Raw genomic sequence first — 24,331 nt, 5'->3', positions numbered from 1 at the left:
TGAGAAGAAGGTTCTTTACGCAGAGAGTTGTGGGGGTCTGGAATGTGCTACTGAGTAGGGTGGTGGAGGCAGGAACGTTGGACTCGTTTAGCGCAGGGTATGCAGAACCTTAGTCTGGCAGAAGATTGTTCTGCAAGGAATTCAACTAGCTGAGAATCGCCATGATACTGTACTGGTAGTCCCTTCGGGGGTCGTAAGAAACTTTGACTTTGTGATATGCACTCGGCTGAGCTTGCATTCACTCCTACCAATGTACAGAAAACCTACCGAGACCTCAAGCCCAGGCGATCGGCTAGGAGGTGAGACAAATTCATTTACCGTACCTGGTGTAAGGCATTTGATGGTTGATGGTGCCGCGACCCGCTCATGATGACTCTTGCCCAGATGATGACTATTCGAAATAAATGGCCGGTTTGTGATCAAATGATGACTATGGGTAAACGGCTCTATATATTTAAATATATAAAAGAGAGCTCGAACTAACCACGACACATGTTCCCAGTGGTGTGATGCAGTCTGCTTGTCTGCATTTATGGTGGTTGGGGCCGTATCGTACTAAATTACCAAATTGAACCTACCGTTTCTGCCAATGCCCCCTCGGCTGTGGAACAACTGGGTGGCAGATAAGACATTTGACCGTCGACGAGCGACGTAAAGACTCGAACTGGGCACTCTTTGAGTGTATTAAGATGCAGTTAGATAGGCACATGAGTGAAACGAGAATGGAGGGATATGGTAGGGGCTATTAAATAGGGTTAAACCTCGGGAGACACCGGAAGGGCAGGCTGTATGATTAATATTTTTTGTCTTTATTCCACAGGTGGAGGTCCACCTCGTGTCAAGCGAGGGGCATGCACACGGCGGGTCGTGCGTGGGCTACTCTTGGAAGTCCAGGAGTGGCCTAGTACTTCATGTCGGTGTGTGTGCTTGATCCTGGACCGGTAGACGGGCGCCGCAACAGCTCAGTGACTAGCACTGCTAGCTGTGCAGACACATGGATTTGGGCCTGTGTCTGTGGGAGTTTGCGCATTCTCCCTGTGGTTGCGTGGGTTTCCTCCGGGCGCTCCGGTTTCCTCCCACACCCCAAAGATGTGCTCTTAGGCTAATCGGTTTTTACCAAATTGACACTATTTCTTCCCTGAATCTGACTGAGTAGGGTCCCATTCGTAGACATGCAGGGTAGAATAGGTGTAGGGTGATGCGGCGGCGCGGGCTCGTTGGGCCGAAGGGCCTGTTTCCCGTGCTGGGTTGTTCTTTGTCTTTGTCTTTATCTATGTGTTACATTTACAATGTTAAAAAATTAAATTTTTTTTATCTATGTTTCTCTTTCAATAGGAATACGATAAGATTAAGGGAGAGTTAATTGAAATCAATTTGAACATTGTTGATAAAGCTATTCAAGTGATACGCAGTGCCTTAGCCAATCAGATTGACTGGACTGAAATTGGGAGTATTGTAAAAGAAGCACAGGAACAAGAAGATATTGTAGCTTGTGCCATAAAAGAGCTGAAGCTAGAGACAAATCATATCACAATGTTGTTGAAGTAAGCTTTTTACTTTCATCAATCTTAATCTAAAAAATATAGTTAAAGATGTACTGTATTTTGAAGAAGGATTTGAATGCAAAAAATAGTTTAAACATTTGTTATTTTGCAATTCTGAAAAAATGATGTTTTATCTCATCCAAATTTATGGTAAATTGGCAGCTAATAGTACAATAAATACCTGATGATGTGTAGATGGTTGTTCAAATTCTTAAGGTGAATGACTCTTTGTATTCTGATAATTTATGGGATCGACAAAATACTAACATTTACATTTGAGACAAACGAGTGTTTGAGCTGCTAATTTTTTAAGACAGTTTGCAGCAAATATATAAATGTGTGACTATAACACTAAAGTTCAGATTTCTGGTGTAAAGTATGAAATGCCCCTGTTAAATTATTTTATGATGAACCTTAATTATATTAGAATGGAGAAATGTCCCACTGGAAATGTCATTTAGGCTTTTGTTAAAGAGACTTTAAAACCCTTCCATACATTTAAAAAAAAACTGACAACAGCACACTGTTACATGCACCTAAATTGTTGGGGTCAGTAATCTACGTATGATGCCTTTAGTTTGGTTTCTGTGCTTTTTGTCTCACTATAAATAACTTGTTGAATAAGCTAATAGGCTTTGGAATTGTATTTTGGCGTAAGATGTCTATGTAGATTGTAGAACGTATCTGTATGTATGAAATATACTCATAGAATTGCTGACATTCAACCTAAACCCCGTATGAGCAATCAGTAATTCTGAGCTGGATTTCAGCCACATATGTCAAAGATTGGAGGTGATTTAAATTTAACTGACCTTTGAATCATTTTACATTGCTCGATCCAAAGTATATTTGCAGTTATACAAATCCAAACCAATTTGGCAAGGGCACAATATATTACTGATTAAAATGACTCATTTCTAATAATCAGACCTTTAAAGATGGCATCAGGGACAGATGTATAACTGCTGCTTTATTAACATGTTGTGATCACCCAACTGACAACATTGTAAGGTTAAATATTAGGGAATACATCAATCTCTTTAAGTGTTTAATGTTGCATGCTGTGTTATGTACCTAAAGCAAGAATTGGCCGTTGGTCTATTTCTATTGTTGTCTTATCTATATAGATCGTCTTTCAGCTCCTTCCTTTCCAAACTAGAAGACTGTTTTCCAGTGTTTCCTAATAACACAGACCTGTGACACTGGGAACAGCCATATGGCTCTCTCCTACAGAGCCTCTGTCACATAAATAGTTCCATTGTGACCTGATGACCACAACAGAATTTGGTGTTTGGGCAGACCACACTGAGCACTGTGCACTTACATTTGTAAAAAGTCTGACAACACCAGGTTTTAGTCCAACCTATTTATTTGATAATATACTCGCAAGCTTTCGGGTTAGCCCCTTCGTCAGGTGGCTAACCCGAAAGCTTGCGAGTATATTATCAAATAAATAGGCTGGACTAAAACCTGGTGTTGTCAGACTTTTTACTGTGTTTACGCCAGTCCAACGCCGGCATACCCACATCATCACTTACATTTGGGCAGACCACACTGAGCACTGTGCACTTACATTTTTTAATCATTCACAGGATGTGGGCATCACTGGCAAGGCCCGCATGTATTGTCCATTTTTAACTGCACTTGAGTTCTTGAAGCTTAGTAGTCTGTTCCCATGGTGCTGTTGGGTTGGGAGTTCTAGGATTTTGATCCATCATCTTGGGAGGAATGGTGATATATTGTCCACAATATATCCCTCCAATCAGGTTTCTGCTCCTGCCACAGTACCAAATTAGTACACGACAAAATCACATGCCATCTTGTGCGATTATGACCTAGGTAAACTTCTCCTTATTCTCCTTGACCTAATCAGCAGCCTTTGATAAAATTGACCAGATCATCCTCCTCCAAAGCCTGTCCATTTATCCAGCTGGGTGGAACTAGTCACACCTGGTTACATTGTTATCTACCTTTATTGCAACTATAGTATCACTAGCAACACTTTCTCATCCTGTCCAAGTGTGGTTACTTCCCACATTACTGTAAGAATTAGAATATGATTAAAATTTAGGCTGCTGGTAATTTTAGTTAATTTAACTTCGTATCCCAAATCCATAATTTGTGTGGGTCTTGCTGAGCTAGCCAACAAGATACAATCAAGTGAGAAAGGCAGGGTAGGAATTTAATAAGCAGTAATGGTAAATATAATTAACAAAAGGCAGTAAAGACAGCAAGAATATTCCTCTCCCACCTGGGAGTCTGGATTCCCTCAGGTGCTGACAGTACAAGCAAAGTTTTTGTCTCTGTCCTGATTTCAGTTTTGAGCTGTGACTTAGGAGAGTTGTCACCATTGGAACAGTGGGTGACTGTGCCAACAATGTCTTGAAACCTTGGATATTTATCCTTAATTCTGAGGTTCTTTGCATCATATAAGGTCATATTAACTCGTCAATTAATTTAAAGTGAGATCACACTTCTCTCTCCACCTTCATTGCTGAAGTCATGTAGTAAGTGATTGAGAGACAGATGCTTTATTCAGTGACATCTATGGAGTTACATGAATTAATGGACAGGTGACATAAATCATGTTACATTCTTATCACAAATTGTGGGCTGGTTGGCTTTTGCATAAGTATGGGAACTTGCTGAAGTGTACCCTGGGACTCCTCAGTATCATATGTTAGCTTGTGGCACAGGAGAGATAAGCAAAATGGATGTCTTCCTAAATGATAAATGACTTACTCTGTTGATATATTTAATTAATCAAAATTTTGGAAGACTATTTTAATTGAAATGTATATGTGTTAAACTAGCAGCACCTATCTTGTATCACTATAGTGAGGAATTCATGCTGAGAATTGAACCGTCATTTCTTAAGAAACCTTGTGTGTGAATTTTAAACAAAGGAAATGCTGCAACTTCAGGCCCTTGTTGGTACATTCTTCACACACAACTAGCGCTTCCAGCTGATATAAACTGCCTTGTAGCTGCAAATTGTGCGAGCAGCTTGTTTTTGACTAATTGCCTCTCTTCCAGCAGGCAAGAACTTAAGCTAGTATTTAAAGTGTGGCAAATATGAAATCCCAAGTGTTAGTCCTCGTTCATCTAAAATTCTAAATTTGTTATGTTATTGAAATCTTACATCCCCAAGGATCTTTCTCATCTACATGTGGTCTCTTGGCGATATCATATGAAGGCACAGTATTAATTTCCACATGTATACTGATGACAGTCAGTTTGACATTGCTACCACCTCTCTCAAGTCTTGCAGCATTGCTGAACTATCAGACTGCTTACCCAGCATCTGTTACTGGATAAACACAAACCCTCCAATTAAGTAATGAAAAGAATAAAGTCATTATTTTTGGACATAACTCCAAACACTGTTCCCTAGCTACTGATTACATCCCTCCTCCTTCAACAGTTTGAGAATAAACCAATTGCTCACAGCCTTGGTGTCTTTGATCCCAAGGTTCGCTTCCAATCTCATTTTTTCCACCTTTTTAAGACCACTATTTTCAGATTATTGCCCAACTTCACCCCTGTCATCTGCTGCTGAAATCGCATTCACGTCTTCACTACTTCTAAGCTTGACTATTCCAGTGCATTCCTGGTTAGGATCCCACATTCTACCCTCCATAAACTTGAGATCATAAACCCTGCTGCTCATGTCTTAACTCCCACCAAGTCCCATTTCTGTTTGCCCCTGTACTCGTGAGCTACATTAGCAATGTCCTGATTTTAAAATTTTCAGGTTTGTTTTTCAAATGCTTCCATGGTCTTGCCCCTCCCTATACCTGCAATCTCCTCCAACCCCACAGTCCTCTGAGATATCTGCACTGCTCTTTTATTCTGCCCTGCTGTGCATTGTCTATTTTAATTACTACACCATTGACTGTACCTAGGCCCTAAACTCTGTAATACCACCACCACCTCCCCCCCACACATCTCTGCCTTACTTTCTTCCTTTAAGACACTCTTTAAATGTGCTTCTTTTGACCAAGCTTTTAATCGTCTGGCCTAGTTCTCCTTATGTGGATCAATGACTTCATATTATAATGTTCAAGTGTTTGGCGTATTTCGTTATGTAAATTGTTGTAGTTGTCTTAATGCTGTGTGACTTGGAGAGTATCTTGGAGATGGTGGTGTTCCCATGTGCCTACTACCTTTGATAGAAAGTTCTGTCAAAGCTTTGATGACATTTATTGTCTTGTTTACCGGCCCAGTCACTATTCCTGCCAAAGCAATTTGTTAAATAGTTGTGCCTTTTTAAAGAACCCGTTACTTACAGATGAAAGCCATGGTCTTTTCTGCAGCAGGTGAGACCGTAAAAATGACTTCCTATCTTGATGTATTCTTCCTACCTTGCTATTTCTGTTTCCTTGTGCTTCTTATATTTTGACAGGAAAGTGGGATGGTGTAGGTTTTTTTATTTGTATATTGGATATGAGAATTACTGACAAGTCCATCATTTGTTGTCCATCTCTAATTGCCCTTGAGAAACCACCACTCTATTGAACTGCTGCAATTAGTATGGTTTGCGCATATCCACGGCGCTTTTAGGAAGGAAGTTCAAAGATTCTGATCCAGCATCAGTGAAGGAACAGCGACATATATCCAAGTCAGGATGATTGGCTTGGAGGGGAAACTTGCAGATGCTGGCATTCCTCAGCACCTGCTGGCCCAATGGATTATTGTGAAGTCTGTGTCAGGAACCTGTATACAGTATATAATTTTAATTCTGCATTCTGTTTAGAAACCCATACATAACTGATGATGAAGACCAGGAAGATGACGTTACTGCGGATGAAGTTGTTCAAAATGAACAAACAAAAGGCAAGAAGAAAAAGGACAAAAAGCAACAGGGGAAGAAAATGATCCAAAAAAACAAACCAGTGTTGGTGGATGTGGATCTTGGTCTGTCTGCATATGCTAATGCAAAAAGGTAGGTATTCATCTGGAAAACCTATATTTTCTGTGATACTTACTCCAAAATTGATAATATAAACACAGTTGTTATGAATTTGAATTTGTATTTATTCCAATTTTAAAATGCCTCTAATATTTAAACAAATTGGGCAATCTGATTTTCTAATTAAATAATTTATCAGTTCTTGTTGACATCACTGACGTAGAATATTTTATGAATAATCTTACCATTAATGGTGAGTTAGCCTCTTTCATTTCAGCATAAAGAAATTTATAAAACTTTGAGTCATGCTTTGAGGATTGTCAAACAATGCACCATGGACTGCTACCTTAAATATTTCACACTTCTGAAGTGTAAAGTTTGATTTTATACATTCTGAAGTGGTCCCACAATCACTAAATTACCAAAAATCCCAATTTTATGTAATTTTCTCTGCCTCAAAGTTCCTATGCATCAGTCAGTTTTCCTAGTAGGGATAAATTGCTAAGGCTCTGCCATAGGTGCTTGAGTTGCTTACTAAAAATTGCATAAGCATGGGTTGGGTGACCTGCTCGTTATTCTTCTTTCTCTCTAGTCTATGTTCACTACTTTCTCAGTTTCCAAGCTGCAGCTAATGCATTTCCAAACTCTGTGGCCTGGAGCTCGGTGCCTCCCACTGTGACTGGATTCTGAATTTCTTAACCCACAGACGGCAATCAGTAAGGATAGGCAATAACACCTCCTCCACAATCATCCTCAACACTGGTGCCCCACAAGGCTGTGACCTCAGTCCCTTACTATACTCATTATACACTTATGACTGTGTGGCCAAATTCCCCACCGATTCAATTTTCAAGTTTGCTGATGATGCCACCATAGTGGGTCTGATTTCAAACAATGACAAGACGGAGTACAAGGAAGAGATAGAGAATCTGATGAACTGGTGCGACAACAAATAATCTCTCCCTCAATGTCAACAAAGTGAAGGACATAGTTGTCGACTTCAAGGAATGTAGTGGAGAACATGTTCCTGTCTATGTCAAAGGGGATGTAGTAAAACTGGTCAAAAACTTCAGTTTTTTTTTAGATGTCTGGATCACCAACAACCTGTCCTGGTCTCTCCATGCCAGCACTATAGTTAAGAAAGTCCACCAACGCCTCTACTTTCTCAGAAGACTAAGGAAATTTGGCATGTCTGCTACAACTCTCTCCAACTTTTATAGATGCACCATAGAAAGCATTTTTTCAAGTTGTATCACAGCTTGTATGGCCCTTGCTTTGTCCAAGACCGCAAGAAACTACCAAGGATTGTGAATCAAGCACAGTCTATCACTCAAACTAACCTCCCACCAATTGACACTATATGCACTTCCCACTGCCAGGGAAAAACAGCCAGCAAAATTAAACACCCCACGCACTCCGGACATTCTCTCTTCCATCTTCCGTTAGGAGAAAGATACAAAAGTCTGATGACACATACCAACCGACTCAAGAACGGCTTCTTCCCTGCTGCCAACAGATTTTTGAATGGACATACCTTGCATTAAGCTGGTCTTTTTCTACACCCTAGCTGTAACATTATATTCTGCACTCTCTCTTTTCCTTCGGCATGGATGGTATGCTTTGTCTGTATGGGGTGCAAGAAGCAATACTTTTCACTGTATACTAATGCATGAGACAATAATAAATGAAATAATCAGCTTGATCCTACATGTCACCATTGAATTACCTTGTGCTACAAATTTGTAGTTAAATAAACAGATTTCACAATTGCTGCACGTATGGTTAATAATAATTGAAGAATGCAGTTATAAAAAAAGCCATCCCGTAATGAAAAAGGGCAAATACAAAAATTAGGTCAACTTATTCTAAAGCCAGTTGTTTCTAAATTTAATTACACTGATAGTTAATATGTTTTAACTATGTTTTAAGCATTTTGTTTTTCAAATGATATTTTGATGCAGATACTACGATCACAAAAGAAATGCAGCAATGAAGGAAAAGAAAACAGTTGAAGCTGCAGAAAAGGTAGGAAATGTTCTACATTGAAAGACAAAAGTCATCACTGAAGAATGGTGCCCAAGCTGCATGTGTATTGGCCTTGTGGTGCTGCCTGACTTGGAAATCAGCATATGCCCGTGTAGTGACACTTCTATTGAATTTCTCCTTCAACGTGTCTGTAGCAACGCTGTGAAAAGCAAGAAGCGGGGCAGTGCAATTAATTTCTCTCATGGCTTTTAGAAAGTCAATGCTGTATTTCGCTCCCCTTTTTTATGGTTTAAACTTTACTGGGCTATCGATCCTTGTGGTTCGTGAGCTCGCGCTCTAGCCCATGAACTTCTGCCAATTTTGGATTGCCATGTAGTGCATGAGAGTGGCCTAGTGTTAATTTCAGTTCTGATTTTGTTTTCTTTCTGTATGGCAAGAAGGTGCCTTCAAATGCTGCATCCCCATTCATCTGTGAATAAAAAAAAGGAGGGGTTAAGAATAGAGATTTTATTTTTAACCTTGTTCTCTATGTCATTTGTGCCAGAGAATTTAATTTTGATTTCAATTAAGGGTTTCTTGTTCACCCTTGATTGTTTTATGAACATCTTGCTCCTTTTTAAATATTAGGATAACGTAGATAACCCCTTGATTTTGGGAACCACTTCTGTGTTTATGGCACTCTTTTAATGATATATTACCCAGAACATTATCCATATCTTTTTAATTTTCTTCAGGATTCCAGAATGTATCTCATTTGGTTGGAATTTATTTGTTTCAGTTTCACTATTCTAACTGATTATAATCTGATATCTACTTGTTCTGCAGATTTCAGATTCAAAGTGACTAAATTAAATCACTTTTTAAAATTTTTTTTAAAAATCTCTAACTTAAATCCATTTTTATTCATTTATTCTTAATTTGTTTTTCTTTCAGGCATTTAAATCAGCAGAAAAGAAGACAAAAAAGACGCTAAAAGAAGTTCAGACAGTCATTACAATTCAGAAGGCACGAAAAGTGTATTGGTAGGTTGTGTGGTATGTATTGTATACATGTAGAGTGGGCTGTAATTGAATTGGACTAATCCACCTCTGCACACTACTAATTTTGATAATTCAGTTATTAAATGGGCTGGAGTAACAGTAAGTTGTTCTGGTTAAGATAGACTTAGAATATCACCAACATGACTGGTAACAATTAACTGAGAGTGAGTGATGGATTTAGGTAAATCAACCAAGAAAATTTAACTCACATTCGTGATTAAAATAAGTGAAGCAAGAACTCGTAATAGTTTAATCGCATTTTATATTTGGATTTTTGGGTTATTGCGGTGCATGAAGAGATGAGCATGTGGGTTGGCATCTGTATTTTTCCCCACACAGCCACTTCCTGATCTTCACAGTGCTATGACTGGGAGGGTCAGGTGCATCTTCAAAGGAAAGGACAGTGACTGAGTCAACAAAAGTGATCAAGCCAATATGCCAGTGAAAAATGAGGAATAATTTTGATGAGAAATGAATAGTTTCCTCTTCCATGCATTTTGTATTGGCATCAAACATGTAGCAAGGTTTGCTTCAGTACAAAGTTCCCTTTGATCCAATTTCAGATGATGAACACTTACAATCCACCCCACCCCTGCATTAATGTGACATTTCACACGTTAGAGCTGTGATTTTTGAGCCTGCTGGCATTTATTTTCTTGGGTTCAGTGGTATAAGTTGCAGCTTTAATCATTCTTGCCTTGTTTTGTACAGAAGTTGACTCCTACTTATGTACCTGCTATCGCAGTAGTGGGACATAAGTGTATAATAATGAATTTGTTTTGTGATCAGGACTGCACCTCCTAAGCACTAGTATTTTTAAAATTTCTTTAACTAACATCATAATATGTTGGTGTGTAATGTTCAGAGCATTTCAGTGCCAGTGTGATGCCACGTATTTAGGCTGTATGTCCCTGAGACGGGTGGATTGCATCAAACAGCATGTCCCTTCCTTCTGCTGTTTGCAGTTGGCAAGCTGCAGACTATACCTAGCCCGTGCTTGCAAAAACTCAAAATACAGTGTCCAACATTAGATATAATTCTGTAATTAGACAACAGTTGCTAAATAATCCTCAGTGTATTAAAACGTACGCTGACAACGAAGTTAAGATTGACAGTTGGTCTCACAGTGTGTGCATTTCTGTGTACTGGAAGCCACATTTATTAATGCGCAGTGTCCTGTTCTTTGAAGACAGAAAGAACATATGTATACATTGTGCCTGCTCAGCTAATCAAAATATGTAATGATCATTTTCTGGTTCACTGCTTGATCGATCAGAACAATGCTGCCTGGTTTAAATTTTCAAATAATGCTTAGTAGTTAACTGCCAGTTTCCATTAACTGGGACATGCTCCATGGCAATACCTCTAAAAATCAGAGTCCACTTGCCAATTAATCAGCACTCTAGTACAGTACATAGTTATTTCTCCTGTTTATGGTATTTTTGTGATTGTCCTGATGAGTGCAAGGTGAAAAGCTTTAACAAAATGTATTTTTTTTCCAGCAATACTCAATTTCTGTAGTAGCAAATGACTAATTGGACCAGGTTCAAACCTAGGTATGAGAAATGAAAGCATGATCTGCTCATATGCAACACTACTAAATCCCTGAAGGATGTTTTTGTACATGAGTAACAAGGGGCATACACGTGGTGGGTCGTGCGAGGCCTGCTCTTGGATGTTGCTTCGAGAGTTGCCCAGTACTTCACATCGTTAGTGTATGCTTAAACTGGACCATCTGTCGGGCAACATGACAGCTCAGTGACTATCACTGTTTGCTGTGCAGATACATGGATTTGGGCCGGTGTCTGCGGGAGTTTGCACGTTCTCCCCCTGATTGTGTGGGTTTTCTCCAGGTGCTCCGGTTTCCTCCCACAACCCAAAAATGTGCTCTTAGGCTGATTGGTGTAACAAATTGTCCCTAAATTAGTCTTCCCTCAACCTTCCCCAGTAGGTGTAGACAAAGGTCATGGGTAGAGGAGGGCACTCATAATGTTAAAATGGTGGCGTGGGCTCGTTGGGCCGAAGGGCCTGTTTCCCGTGCTGTGTTGTTCTTTGTTCTAAACTACATGTAGTTGAGGTGAAGCAGTGTAACATAATCAATAAATGTTGAAACAGTTTTTTAGTTAATGATGTACAGAATCATATGTCACAGGTGTAGCACTTTTTTTTTGTTTCTCATAATTTCTTCTAGGGAAACTTATGATGAATAAACAAATCTTTTCATTCTTATTGAACTTGGGAGACTATATTTTGCAATAGCATGTGCTGAAATTCAGTTAAGAATGGCCCAATTTGCAGTTGTGATGGCTGCAAAACTGTTAGCTTTCGTTGAAACACCGAAATCTTGAAGTTGTATCATCGATTTTATGTTTCCCTCAGGATGTACAATCACTAAAAACTTGACCTTCTATGCTGTTAGTCTTCCTGTGAACACCTTTGGATAGACGGTATCTTATTGAATAAGGTTTAGCTGGGTTTATAACTGTGTACTAAGTCCACAATCACTGCGGAACCAGCTCATTGGCCCTGCAAAGCTAATTTTGTATTTTTGAAATATCAAAATTCTCCATTATGATAATTCACATATTTAAGATATTCCTTTTCGTAGTTTGATATTTCAAGTTCCACATTAATCCCATGTGTGCATTCCCACCTTGTGTTTAATAAAACAAAATATCATTGCGTTTTACTTTGTAGTTCACTGTCTGTGAGCATACCTTAATGTGATTCATTGCTTAGCCTATTTAATGGTACCATGTTGTTGGTGGACTCCAGAAGGCCCCCTTGACATTGCACCATTTGCGAACTGACATTGGGAAAAGGGAAATCCGCACCACAGAAATCGCTTAATCTTTGTGGGCCGCTTTCTTCAAGTTCCTTGACAAGTCCTGTTAAATTGAGCCCAGTGTTATTAGATTAGATACAATACAGATGCCAGTCATCGATTTGAAGTCCATAAATTGAATTTTTTTTCAGTGTTTTTACTTTTAAATTGCAGTTATGATCTATTCTAGATGTATGTTTTTTAAATTGAGTAGTGCATATGCACATGTCAGGTTTTGTCCATTTCTAAAGATATTCTAATTTGTGTTGGAAGGTATATTTAATACTTGCGTTTGAAACATTATCTTTATAAATTTGTAGTGAATCTTTTTAGCTCTGGGGTGTATAAGATTTGCTATTAGCTTTCCAATTTGTCTGTTATAATGAACAACCTGAAACCTCAGAGGAAAAGATTTTAATTTATTGTATTTAATTATCCGTAGTTTGTTTTCTTTGGTAGGTTTGAGAAATTCTTGTGGTTCATCAGCAGCGAAAACTACCTTGTAATAGCAGGTCGAGATCAGCAGCAAAATGAATTGATTGTCAAACGATATCTGAAATCAGGTTTGTATGTATTGCTTGTTTTCTGCTCCCAGAGACTAATATTTTTTGCATCCACATTTATTAACACACATTTCTGCCTGGTTGATGCATAATGCAAAATCGGCAGGGAATTAAGATAAGTTGCTTAAACTTCTGGAAAGGAGGAGTTTGAATTGCACGTTAAAGCTCATGTGTCCAATAAATTAGTTCACCCACCAAGCCATCTAATTTTGATTAGTCTTCTTGTCTGTGTTACATAGCTCTGTAGATTATCAGGCACTGAATGGAGATGTTTTTCTTGACATAACTCTTACGTTTACATTAAAAAATAAACTACCATACAAAGTCAGAAAAGTAAAATGCCCTTCAATCTATCTTTTATTTTAACATTCAGAATTAAAATGAGGTAAATACAAACGTCAAACTGTGGTTGCACCACATCACCATGCACCTTAAATAGCAGGTGCAACCAAGATGGATCCTATCGTTTTGTCAGCCAGCAACCCCCACCCCACCGCCTCTACACACCCCTCTTCCAAAGACCTGAGTGTCCACTGAGAATCTCAAAATCTTGCTAAATACTGTCTTTCTCACCAGAGATGTTAATGCCATGCTTTTGAACATCTAGACTTTAAGGGATGGCATGGTGGCACAGTGGTTAGCACTGTTGCCTTACAGCTCCAGGGACCTGGGTTTGATTCCTGGCTTGGGTCACTGAGTGTATGGAATTTGCACATTTTCCCCATGTCTTCATAGGTTTCCTCTGGTGCCCTGGTTTCCTCCCACAGTCCAAAGATGTGTAGGTCAAGTGCATTGGCCATGCTAAATTGCCCCTTAGAATCCCAGGATATGTACGTTAGAGGGATTAGTGGGGTAAATATGTGGGGTTACGGGGATAGGCCTTAGGTGGGATCATTGTCCGTGCAGATTCAATGGGCCAAATGACAAACTTCTGCACTGTCGGGTTTCTATGATTCTAGCCTTTAAATTCCTTTGAGCCATTCTGACTCAGACTGCCTTGACAACTGCTCACTTCCAAATTGTTCAACCTCTTCTCCTGAAACTGCATTCCTAGGTTTTCACAAAGCTGCTCACCTCACAAAACAATTCCAGCTCTTTTGCCGACCACTAGCTTTGCTAAGCTGGTGCTGCTCCTGGATCTCTCTGAACTCCAATGTCTCGCTGCACTGAACTACAGATGACTTGTGGGTCTTCTCTGAGCACTAACCTTTTCCAGTAAGGAACTAGCAACCTTCTGCCACCTCAGCTCCCTAGGACTTCTCTTGAGCCTTGCTTCACCAAATGGCCCTGAGAGTCTAGCTCAGTTGGCTGAACAGCTGGCTAATGATTCAGAGTGATGCCGACAGGTTCAATTCCTGTACTGGCTGAAGTTATTCATAATGGCCCACCCGCTCAACTTTGCCCTCTGCCTGAAGTGTGTTGCTCCTCAGGTTAAATCACCACCAGTCTGCTCTTCCCTCCCCTAATGCTACAGCACCGTATGATCGTTTGAGACTATGATGACTTACCTTTAATCTTTTAATATTTACAAGTTTTTTTTATATAACATCTGGGCATTGGAACAGAGAAGCCAATTCAACCTGTTGAACCTGTTCTGCTATTCCACTAGTTCATGGTCAGTCTGTAACTGCGTTCCATTTGTCCACTGTTGCTTTATTTCACCTGAATCTCACCTAAAATAAAATAATTTTCAGTCTTGAAAGTTTCAGTTCACTCACATCCACAACCTTTTCAGGGGAAAAGTTCCAGATTTCGCATACGCTTTGTGTACTTCCTGATTTCACCCTTATTAATAGCTCTAATTTTAAAATTTTGCTCCCTTGTTCGGGGTTCCTTTTTTTAAAATTCTTCCTTGGAATGTGGGCATAACCATCAAGACCATCTTTAATTACCTTTGAACCTGGTGCTTGCTTGGCTATTTCAGAGGGCAGTTAAGAGTCAACCATATTGCTATGGGTCTGGAGTCACATGTAGGCCAGGCCAGGTAAAAATGTCAGATTTCCTTCCCTAAAAGATATTAGCGAACCAGATAGATATTTAGAGAAATTGATATATTTGTCTAGGTCACTGAGACTAGCTTTATATTTCAGATTTATTCATTGAATTTAAATTCTACAGGCTTCCATTGTGAGATTTAATCCCATCTTTCCAGAACTTCAGCCTGGACTTCTGGATTACTGGTCCAGTGACATTGCCAGTACGGGAATTGAACCTGTTGGCATCACTAGAAGAAGCAATTTTGCTGTATCAACTCTATTAAATCATTTTATCATTTAAGTGCTTTGATTAAATCATTCCTCCGAACTCAAGGAAGTACAGGTGATATTTGTAAATTAAGTTGATGCAAACTCTTTGCATGATTTAAACTTTTTAAGCTCTAATCTCATTTGGTGAGTCTTTCACGAGGTTTGGTACCCAAACCTGAATGCAGTTTCACAATGGGGTTTGACTGTTTTGAACTAAAGTATTGTTTCCTCATTTTTGTATTTCAAATGCTTTGAGAAGGATTTTTTTCTCCCCGTGCTACCTCTTCTGAAAACACTGACTGTTTGTTTAAATGTGATAATCTGTGCCTTTTGTGATTTCAACAAGCTTGTACGAATCTCCTGGAGTTCCAGGAAATTAAATGTGGACTTATCAGATTTCTGAGAAATCTGTATAATCCTGTATATCAACTGATTGTACAGATTTCCCTCCACCCATCGCTTTCCAAAACCTGTCTCTAGCTATTATTCTTCTATAAAATGGTAAGTATTGATTAATTATTCAGAACCAAAGTGCATTAAACCAAGTGTTATCCTATATACATATAAATTGTGTGTGTGTGTGTTTACACATATTCCATTGGCATTCACTGAATAGTGGATCTGGAACTTTAACCATTTATGCATTTTCCTGTACCAGGAATACTGAGGCACAGCTATATTTGCACTTTATTTATATGATGGTTTTTTAAAATCATAATTACATTTTGATTCCTGTTCTCCAGGTGACATTTATGTACATGCTGACCTCCATGGAGCCACCAGCTGTGTTATCAAGAACCAAAAAGGTTAATTCATTTGCTATTCAACGTTGCAACTGATCTTTCTGCTACTATGTTTTTCATGAACAGCCTTATTGAAATTCTTCTTTATATGCAGGGGAGCCAATTCCTCCACGTACATTGACAGAAGCTGGCACAATGGCTGTTTGTTACAGTGCTGCATGGGAAGCGCGTGTAATTACTAGTGCTTGGTGGGTCTATTATAATCAGGTAATCGGCCACAATGGAGTTTGATTTTGCAACATTGCGCTGCTGAGATTCCCACGTTAGACTTCAGTAGTTAAAAATCATCATTAACCTTTTCAGTACAATGGAAAGAAAAGGACTTTCACTTTAATGGTTCCTTTCAGAAATCACAAAGTGGTCTACAGCCAATGAATAATGTTTGAAGTGTAGTCACTGTTGGAATGTAGAAATATAACAGTATACATACAATAAGACTTGATAATTTTATTTAGTTAAGTTGCTGATAACTATTGACTAAAGCATCAGGGAGACATCATCTGCTTTTTTTTCAAGTAGTGATCTCTTACATCCACTTAAGACAGGGACAGTTTAATGTCTCCTCCAATAGATGGTACCTTAGCAGTGCTGCTGCATTTCCTGAATGTTTAAATCTGTCGAGTGGAACTTGATCCCATAACCTTTTGATTCAGGCAAAGTCGCAACCGTATGTGAGCCATGGCTGATTTAAACATCGTGGGGCACATTTTCCTTTTCACCATCTGGTCAGTAATGTGACCGAGCTAATTGTCTACTTATTGACACCAATGGCATAAAAATTGAATAGGCAATTCACAAATATGCCTTAGGTGATGAAGAAGAAAATTTACCATTATGTTAGTGAAGATGTTTAATTTATCAAAATACAGTTTATTTAGTAATTATTTTATGCCAAACAAACACCTGCAAATTATTTTTACTTTTTTAATTTTTTAAATGCTGCAGTAGTCCTGGCCAAGTTAAGAATTCTATGTAGTGAGGGCCCAGTAATCAGGAATCAATATTAGCATGTGAAAAGACCAAATCATATGAGTGTACCATTTATTGGCTATGTCTTGTGTTTCATATTTTTAAATTGCTTTTAAAATCTATTTAAGTATCTTCCACCTTTCGCTCTGGAGACTCTGTACCACACTTCATTCCCAGCAGAGCGCATCAGCATAAGCTTTGCTGTACAGTGAATGTCTGTCCACGAGAAGGTGCAGCAGAATTACTTGTGCTGCCATATTCCCCGTGTATAGCTAAGTGCCTAGATTTCATTTGGTGTTTTCATCAGTAGAGCAGCAATGATGGGTATAACTCATTGTAGGGGTATTTGGAGGCATGAACTGGTCTCCTATCAGTCTACCATCAGCTGTTTATCTCTTACTTCCATCCCCATCACCAAACTGCTTTTTTGGGGCTTCCATTTCCTATTTTAAAACAGATTTAATTGTATTTTCATTTATTATTTAGGGTGGATGGGACAAAATGTGGATCATATTGTTTGGGCTATAGATCTGATCCCTGGCTTGCACACCATGACATGGCTGAGCACTGAAATAAATGATATTAGAGAAAAGAATGTCAGTTATTTCGGGACCTTATCCTCATGAGGCAAAGTCAATTCTCCACCTGGTACCTGGCTTGGTTAACATTAAAGTTTATTTATTACTGTCACAAGCGGGCTTACATTAACACTGCAATGAAGTTACTGTGAAAATCCCCAGTCACCACACTCTGTCACCTGTTCAGGTATACTGAGGGAAAATTTAGCATGGCCAACCTAACTTGCACATCTTTTGGACTGAGAGAGGAAACTGGAGCGCCTGGAGGAAACTCTTGCAGACACGGTGAGAACATGCAGACTCCGCACAGACAGTTACCCAAGCCAGGAATCGAACCCAGGTCCCTGGTGCTGTGAAGCAGCAGTGCTAACCACTGTGCTGTCCACGGTGAATTAGGAATTCATTGTAACTGCAAATTTTTGTTGCTGCTCTATGGTGCAATGTAAATTTTTAAACAGCTGTGATTCTCCTGAAGTAATATAAAGGCCAATTTACAAGCTTTGTTCGAAGAATTGCACAGTGATGACTGTGAAACAATTTCATGATGACAGTGAAGTAATCTAATGTAATTCTACAGTGCAATGTACCTGTCTAGTTTTGAGACTAGCAGAAATTATATTTTTCCTAGATGGTCCGTATAATGGTTTAAGCTGCCGATCTGGAAAATTCTAGAGCCACACCAATCTTCTCCCTCAAAAAATGAAATTGAACTTTATTTGATTTTACTTTTATATCCTTTGTAGACTGCCTTTGTAGAACATTTCCTTGCTCCTGACCAATGCCACTGTACTGAATCCCACGTTGATGTTTTATCCCAATCTTTCACAGTGACATTTTAAAACTTTCCCTCCTTCCAATCCTTGACTGCTAATAACTTCACTTACTAGCCTGGGACTTCACTCCAACGTGCAAGTGTTGTGCTGCTCCCTCCATGGTTCTCTGCACAATTGGTGTATAATTTTAATTTACATCTATTTTAAAACAAATATGAATGTGTGAATAAGATGTTCTTAAATTTGCCACCTTTAAACATTCAGGTATCAAAAACAGCACCAACAGGAGAATACCTGACAACAGGGAGTTTCATGATCAGAGGTAAGTAGAATGTTAGTGACATTGATCTTGATTGGTTGTTTGGTAATTTGACTATTTTGATCATTTTAGCAATATATCCATTATTTCAGGATTTCAGCCAGTTGGAGTTTTTGCACCATTCTTGAACTACAAGTCTTATTTTTATATATAGAACTTGAATTATATAAAAAGAATGCTGCTTATAAAGCTATTGATCCTTTCCCAAGTGTGGCCGTGTGAAGATAGAAGCCTAGGGAGATTGGGTATTATTTTGATTCGACTAAGATAACTTTCTTCATAATCAACAGGTTTTAAGATAAAGAAAATATGTTCTAGCATAACAAGTTTTTTTTCCCTTAAATCTGATATTTGAGCAGTGTTTGCTGCAGATGCTTTAACTATTTTTACAGCATTTACTTGCTCTCCCAAATAATATTATTTCATTTTACTAGGTAAGAAGAACTACCTCCCACCGTCTTACCTTATGATGGGATTTGGCTTTTTGTTTAAGGTAATGTATGAAAATTTTCTAGAAATTTTGGATGAAATAATGAAATCTAAAAAATCTAGTGTTGTTAGGTCCCTTAACTATGTTTGACTACTGAAGTATTATAGCAAGTCATTGTGCAATAAATGTATTTGTACAGTGTTGCACTCAATTTGGGAGGCTTGCGATGCATAGCCTGTCCAGGAACAACCTTCCCCTCTGATTCTTTTAGCACAGACTGGAAATTGAGTGAAGTGGATAGAATGCTGCTGCGAAGAGAGACATGTTGCTGAAGTTTTTCATCTTGCAGCCATCAAGACCAATGCCTTGACAGCTTCAGTGGTTGAAACTGTAGTTCTCCCACGTAATAATGTCGGCATTATGTAGACAATCATGGAATATCATCAAACTGACCTTTAGGACCAATCTGATGCTTTCTAAGGCTGGTGTTCTCAGCACCATGCTGTAAGGGTGTGAACCATGGGCGACTTGCAGCTATCAAGAAGAGCTGCTCAACAATTTCCACCTTTGCTGTTTGCAGTGCATTCTGTGCAGGTTAAAATCACAATTCAGCAAACCTCTCAGAGGTCAGGTTTCCAAGTTTGTTATCACTCATCAGATAGAGCCTTCTTCATTGACTTGGACAAGTCTGCAGGATGAAAGTTGGTTGCAAACCCAAGGACTTTCTGTATAGCGAGGTAGCTGGATCAGTAAACTGCCCAAAGATCTGCTACAAGGATGCTTTTAAGTGTGACATGAAGACCCCAGACATCGATTATTGCAAGTTACTAGCTGACAACAGAGGAAAATTGTTACACCTCCTGTGGGCTAGTGTACACCACAATGATGGCCTGTGACTTCAGCAACTTGTCAACACATACTAGCACTGAAAATAACACTACATAGTAGCTTCATATGCAGCAGTTGTGGCAGAACCTGCCTCTTAAGTTTAAAGTTTATTTATTAGTGTCACAGGTGTCTGTGTGGAGTTTGCACATTCTCCCTTTGTCTGCGTGGGTTTGGTCCAGGTACTCTGGTTTCGTCCCACACTCCAAAGATGTGCAGATTAGGCAGATTGGCCTTGCTAAATTGCCCTTTATTGTCCCAAGATTTGCAGATTGGGGGATAAGCAGGGTAAATATGTGGGGTTGTGGGCATAGGGCCTGGGTGGGATGGTTATCGGTGCAGACTTGATGGGTCAAATGGCCTCCTTCTGCACTATAGGGATTTTATGAAGTTAGCTTATGTTAACACTGCAATGAAGTTACTGAAAATTCCCCACTCGCCACACTTCAGCACCTATCCAGGTACATTGAGGGAGAATTTAGCATGGCCAATGCACCTAATCAGCGCAGCTCTTGAACTGAGAGGAAACAGGAGCACCCGGTGGAAACCTACGCAGACACAGAAAGAATGTGCAAACTCCATACAGACAATGACCCAAGCCAGGAATTGAACCCAGGGCCCTGGCGCTGTGAGGCAGCTATGCTAACCACTATGCTACTGATGAGGGTTGGCCTCTGCAGCCATCAGCAAAGGTGCATCATGTGAAGACACCCCATTGGAAATGGATTTGTTTGCTGCTTGTCAGTCACCTTTCAGAGATGGAAGGTTGCCAGAATCGGGACTATTTAACATTGCTGAGTTCTGATATTTCATATTTTCTTCCCAATTATTTCAGTAAAGCTGCCTTCGCTCTTACATGATTGAACTCCGACTTGTAGAAGAACTTGCCATGCTGCATAATGTGACATTTCCATTTCCCACAACATGTGGCTTTTCTGGAATGAAAATTCTAATTAGTGCCAATTTAGAGGCAGTTTTGTAGTGTGAGTCCAAGCCTAATAGGAATGGTTTGGGGTTGTTTAAAATCATAGCACGTGGATCGCTTGAAGCCAGCAGAAAGAGAATATTCTCATCCCATCATTGTTGGGATCAGAATTAATTCACTTTGCAACCTAACTCCCAATCTCATCTTATTTCTTGATTATTAATTATCAATCTTGTTAGAATTAAGCTTATCTTGTGGAAATTTGTATTTTGTAGAAAAATCAGGACTAGAACCTTGCTTGATATTTTATGACTGTTTCTCAGCTACATCTTAAAAGTGCTATGGTTTGCTTGTACTTAGGTTGATGAGCAATTTCTGTGGAGGCACATAGGTGAACGAAAAGTAAAAGTGCAGGATGAAGACATGGAGACAGTAACTAGCACCACATCTGAACTTTTTTCCGAGGATACTGCACCTTTAGGTAATATAAGAAAGCCCATGGAAAAAAATTTATGACAGAAGATTCTGAAGCGTTTCCAGAGAAATTATTTGCTCATCCTAACCTTTTTAAAATTGAATTCGGCATTTTTATTCTAAGAGGAATTTAAAAAAGTTTGTAGCTACCATGTAAGAATGGTAATACATTTTATGCTTTTCAGTTATATTGGCAAAAAAGGTGTTTGTCAGGCATTTTTCACAGTGCGCATCTTTTAAAGGAAGGTAGTTTGTGCAAGTGAATCTGTTGGGTGATTTGGTTAAGCTATTGACTTCCCTATCACCATGCATGATGCTGTTCCTCTAACTAGAAAAAGCACTATTGTTTTTCATTTAATTTTATATCTATTGTGTAAACATTGTGTAAAATTAGAAGAAATTCACAAGATTTTCTTTTCCTTTGTCCTTAAAAACTACCAACCTGTCAATTGTATCAGCTCATGATACTGATAATGCACCATCTATTTTAATGCCCCTAAGCACATACTTAGTTCCTTAAAAGTTACCTGGTTGCTAGGGAGGAATAATGGCTGGAGCATGGCCACAGGCAGAATAATACCATTTGACCTTGGCTAACAGAAGGCTTTACATTCCATTTTCTCACCCATCACATTGATAACACCACTTTGGTAAAATTGTGCAAACTGCAGCATACTTGGATCTTGGGTACCTTAGCCAGGTTCTACTGCAGGGCATGTCATCATTGTTCAATAATTGTTTTGCTTTAACATCGCTGTGAGCTGCTCCACAAAACAGATGGTGTCTGCATGTACTTTGTATCCTTTTTTTCTGTTTTTTTCCATGGATGTGTCAAACAGGTCTCTTTTGAAATCATTCATTCGGTCTTTCAGATTCTTTAAATTACTGGTGAAATTTCAAAGATTAGAAGTATCATTTGGTGAATAATCTTCATTTGAATAGTGATAGCTATCACTTTACAGTTGTCTTTTGATAATGTTATAAGCTTTCTATTAGATAAAAGCAAATTACTGCAGATGCTGGAATCTGAAACCAAAAGAGAAAATGCTGGAAAATCTCAGCAGACGTCGTAACATCTGTAAGGAAGGAAAAGAATTGACATTTCAAATCCAGATGACCCTTTGTCAAAGGTTTGACAAAAAAGGTCATCTCGACTTGATGTCAGCCCTTCATTCTCCTTACAGATGCTTCCAGACTTGCGGGGTTTTCCAGCATTTTCTCTTTTGATGAGCTTTCCATTCATGTTTGCAAACCAGAAACACAATTTTTAGTGTTTAACTGGTATATAATTAACAAGCTCCCTTACCATATCTTGACCCCTTGCCCTACCTTCAGACTACATCAACATGATGTCATGTTGGCATGGTTTACAGTAGGTTCACACAGATGTGAATCTGCCATAGAAGTCTCCTCAAGGTCATAAAGGTAAGCATAGCCCCCTGGGGAACAAGGGACATGGTCCTGACAATACCCATGGCACTGCTTCTTGGCACAGATTGCATCATGCCAACCTTGCAATGCCAACCTGTCAAGCTGTGTTCCCCGTGGGAATCCTATGGGGGGAAGGGGGTTTTAATGCAAATGTAGTTGTGGGCAGGGAGCGGATAGACAAGTGAGGAGTGCCAGTTACACTCCTTGATTTTTATTTTGGTTGAGTGTGGTAGAATCTGGACAGAAACATGTTGGTTTTCTTGCCTGAAACAGCACTCCGCCACATTTTGGTAAGACTTTATCCATATCGTCAGAAATGATGGTCTATTTCTTTAAGCTTCTTTTCCAAAGTGTGATTTGCTCAATTAATATTATATATGACTATGATTTATAGGTTTATGTATTTTTTTAAGAAGTTATTTTATTAAACCCAATCAGACAATGATGGAAGTAGTAGCGATGAAAATAAAGAGATCAGCGCAGAATCTGAAAACCAGCAGTCTGAAGAGGTACGAGGGATTACAGAAAGTCAGCAAAACTCTGATGAGAGCAGTAGTGATGACAGTGAAGTGACTGGTACTGAAGCTAGAAACAAACAACCTGAAAACGTGCAAAGGATTGCAGGGGATCAGCAGGATAATGAAAGCAGTGACAGTGAAGACACCAGTACCGAATCAGAAAATAACCAATATGCAGAGGTGCAAGAAGTTGCAGAGGGTCCACAGGACAAAACTGAAGGTGAATCAGACAAACAAGCTGAAGAGGAAGCTGATTTGAAAGATTCCAGTGATACCCAGAAGGTTCAGGAAGGTCAAGATGAAGAAAAAAATGGAGAAATTAGTTATCCTGACACAACTATTGACCTGTCACATCTTCAGTCAAAGAGGTAATTTTCATGTAGAGTTATTTTAGGTCATAAGATGGCTTGCAATTACAATTTAAAATTGTAATTGCAGGGCTTCTGTTAGCTTTTTTTTTGCTCTATTTTTGTATTCTGTGTAACAGGTTATTCTTGAGTTGAAACCTTACCACCTCAACTTTTCAGGAATGTTTTCACTTGTTCTTCTAATGCTGGGTAGAATTTGTAGCATTGCCAGGCAACAGACAGAACTTGCCAGGTTATCTAGCTACTTGTTTTGTCCCATGATTTTATAGGATCTTCCTGGTTTTCAGACGTTGCAGAAAAATGTACCAGATCGTGACATTTCTCCATGGCCTTGCCTCCTTCATTATCTGTGCAATCTTCTCCAAGTCAGAAACATTTTTGAGATACCTGCACCCCTCTAATTCTGGTCCCTTGAACATTCCCTGATCACTGTACCATTGGTGGCCTGCCTTTCACTGTTTGGGTGTAAAGTCTGGATTTCCCCCTCTAACCCTCTCTCCCCTCTACTTGTTTTCCTCTATTAAGACATTCTTGAAACATCGTTCTTTGATCAACCTTTTGGTTATCTTCCCTAATAACTCCTTCTGAGATCTGGTATCATGTTTTGTTTTATAATCCCACAACCTGCAGGCTTAGAGGTGACTGTATGGCAAACTGAGCCAGGGCTGACCCATTCATGAACCAGATCTGACTTGGCACACTTGCACCTTTTCAATATATCTGGTCGAGTTGATTTTGTTTTT

General features: G+C 39.1%; 1 protein-coding gene across 1 annotated transcript in view; it reads left to right on the top strand.

The window, feature by feature from the left end:
* Positions 1 to 24,331, top strand: part of nemf (nuclear export mediator factor) — a 71,270-nt gene that overhangs the window by 29,288 nt on the left and 17,651 nt on the right. The window contains exons 13-23 of the mRNA XM_080202491.1: positions 1,336 to 1,544; positions 6,301 to 6,489; positions 8,418 to 8,481; positions 9,376 to 9,464; positions 12,766 to 12,869; positions 15,859 to 15,921; positions 16,013 to 16,125; positions 18,503 to 18,560; positions 18,992 to 19,050; positions 21,158 to 21,278; positions 23,141 to 23,588. Of these exons, the coding sequence (XP_080058617.1) occupies positions 1,336 to 1,544; positions 6,301 to 6,489; positions 8,418 to 8,481; positions 9,376 to 9,464; positions 12,766 to 12,869; positions 15,859 to 15,921; positions 16,013 to 16,125; positions 18,503 to 18,560; positions 18,992 to 19,050; positions 21,158 to 21,278; positions 23,141 to 23,588 (1,517 nt within the window). The remainder of the gene's footprint in view (positions 1 to 1,335; positions 1,545 to 6,300; positions 6,490 to 8,417; positions 8,482 to 9,375; positions 9,465 to 12,765; positions 12,870 to 15,858; positions 15,922 to 16,012; positions 16,126 to 18,502; positions 18,561 to 18,991; positions 19,051 to 21,157; positions 21,279 to 23,140; positions 23,589 to 24,331) is intronic.

Source organism: Carcharhinus amblyrhynchos, chromosome 14 (assembly GCF_965287045.1).
Source record: "Carcharhinus amblyrhynchos chromosome 14, sCarAmb.v2.hapA, whole genome shotgun sequence".
Lineage (NCBI taxonomy): Eukaryota > Metazoa > Chordata > Chondrichthyes > Carcharhiniformes > Carcharhinidae > Carcharhinus > Carcharhinus amblyrhynchos.
This window is presented reverse-complemented; position numbering and strand designations above follow the sequence as displayed.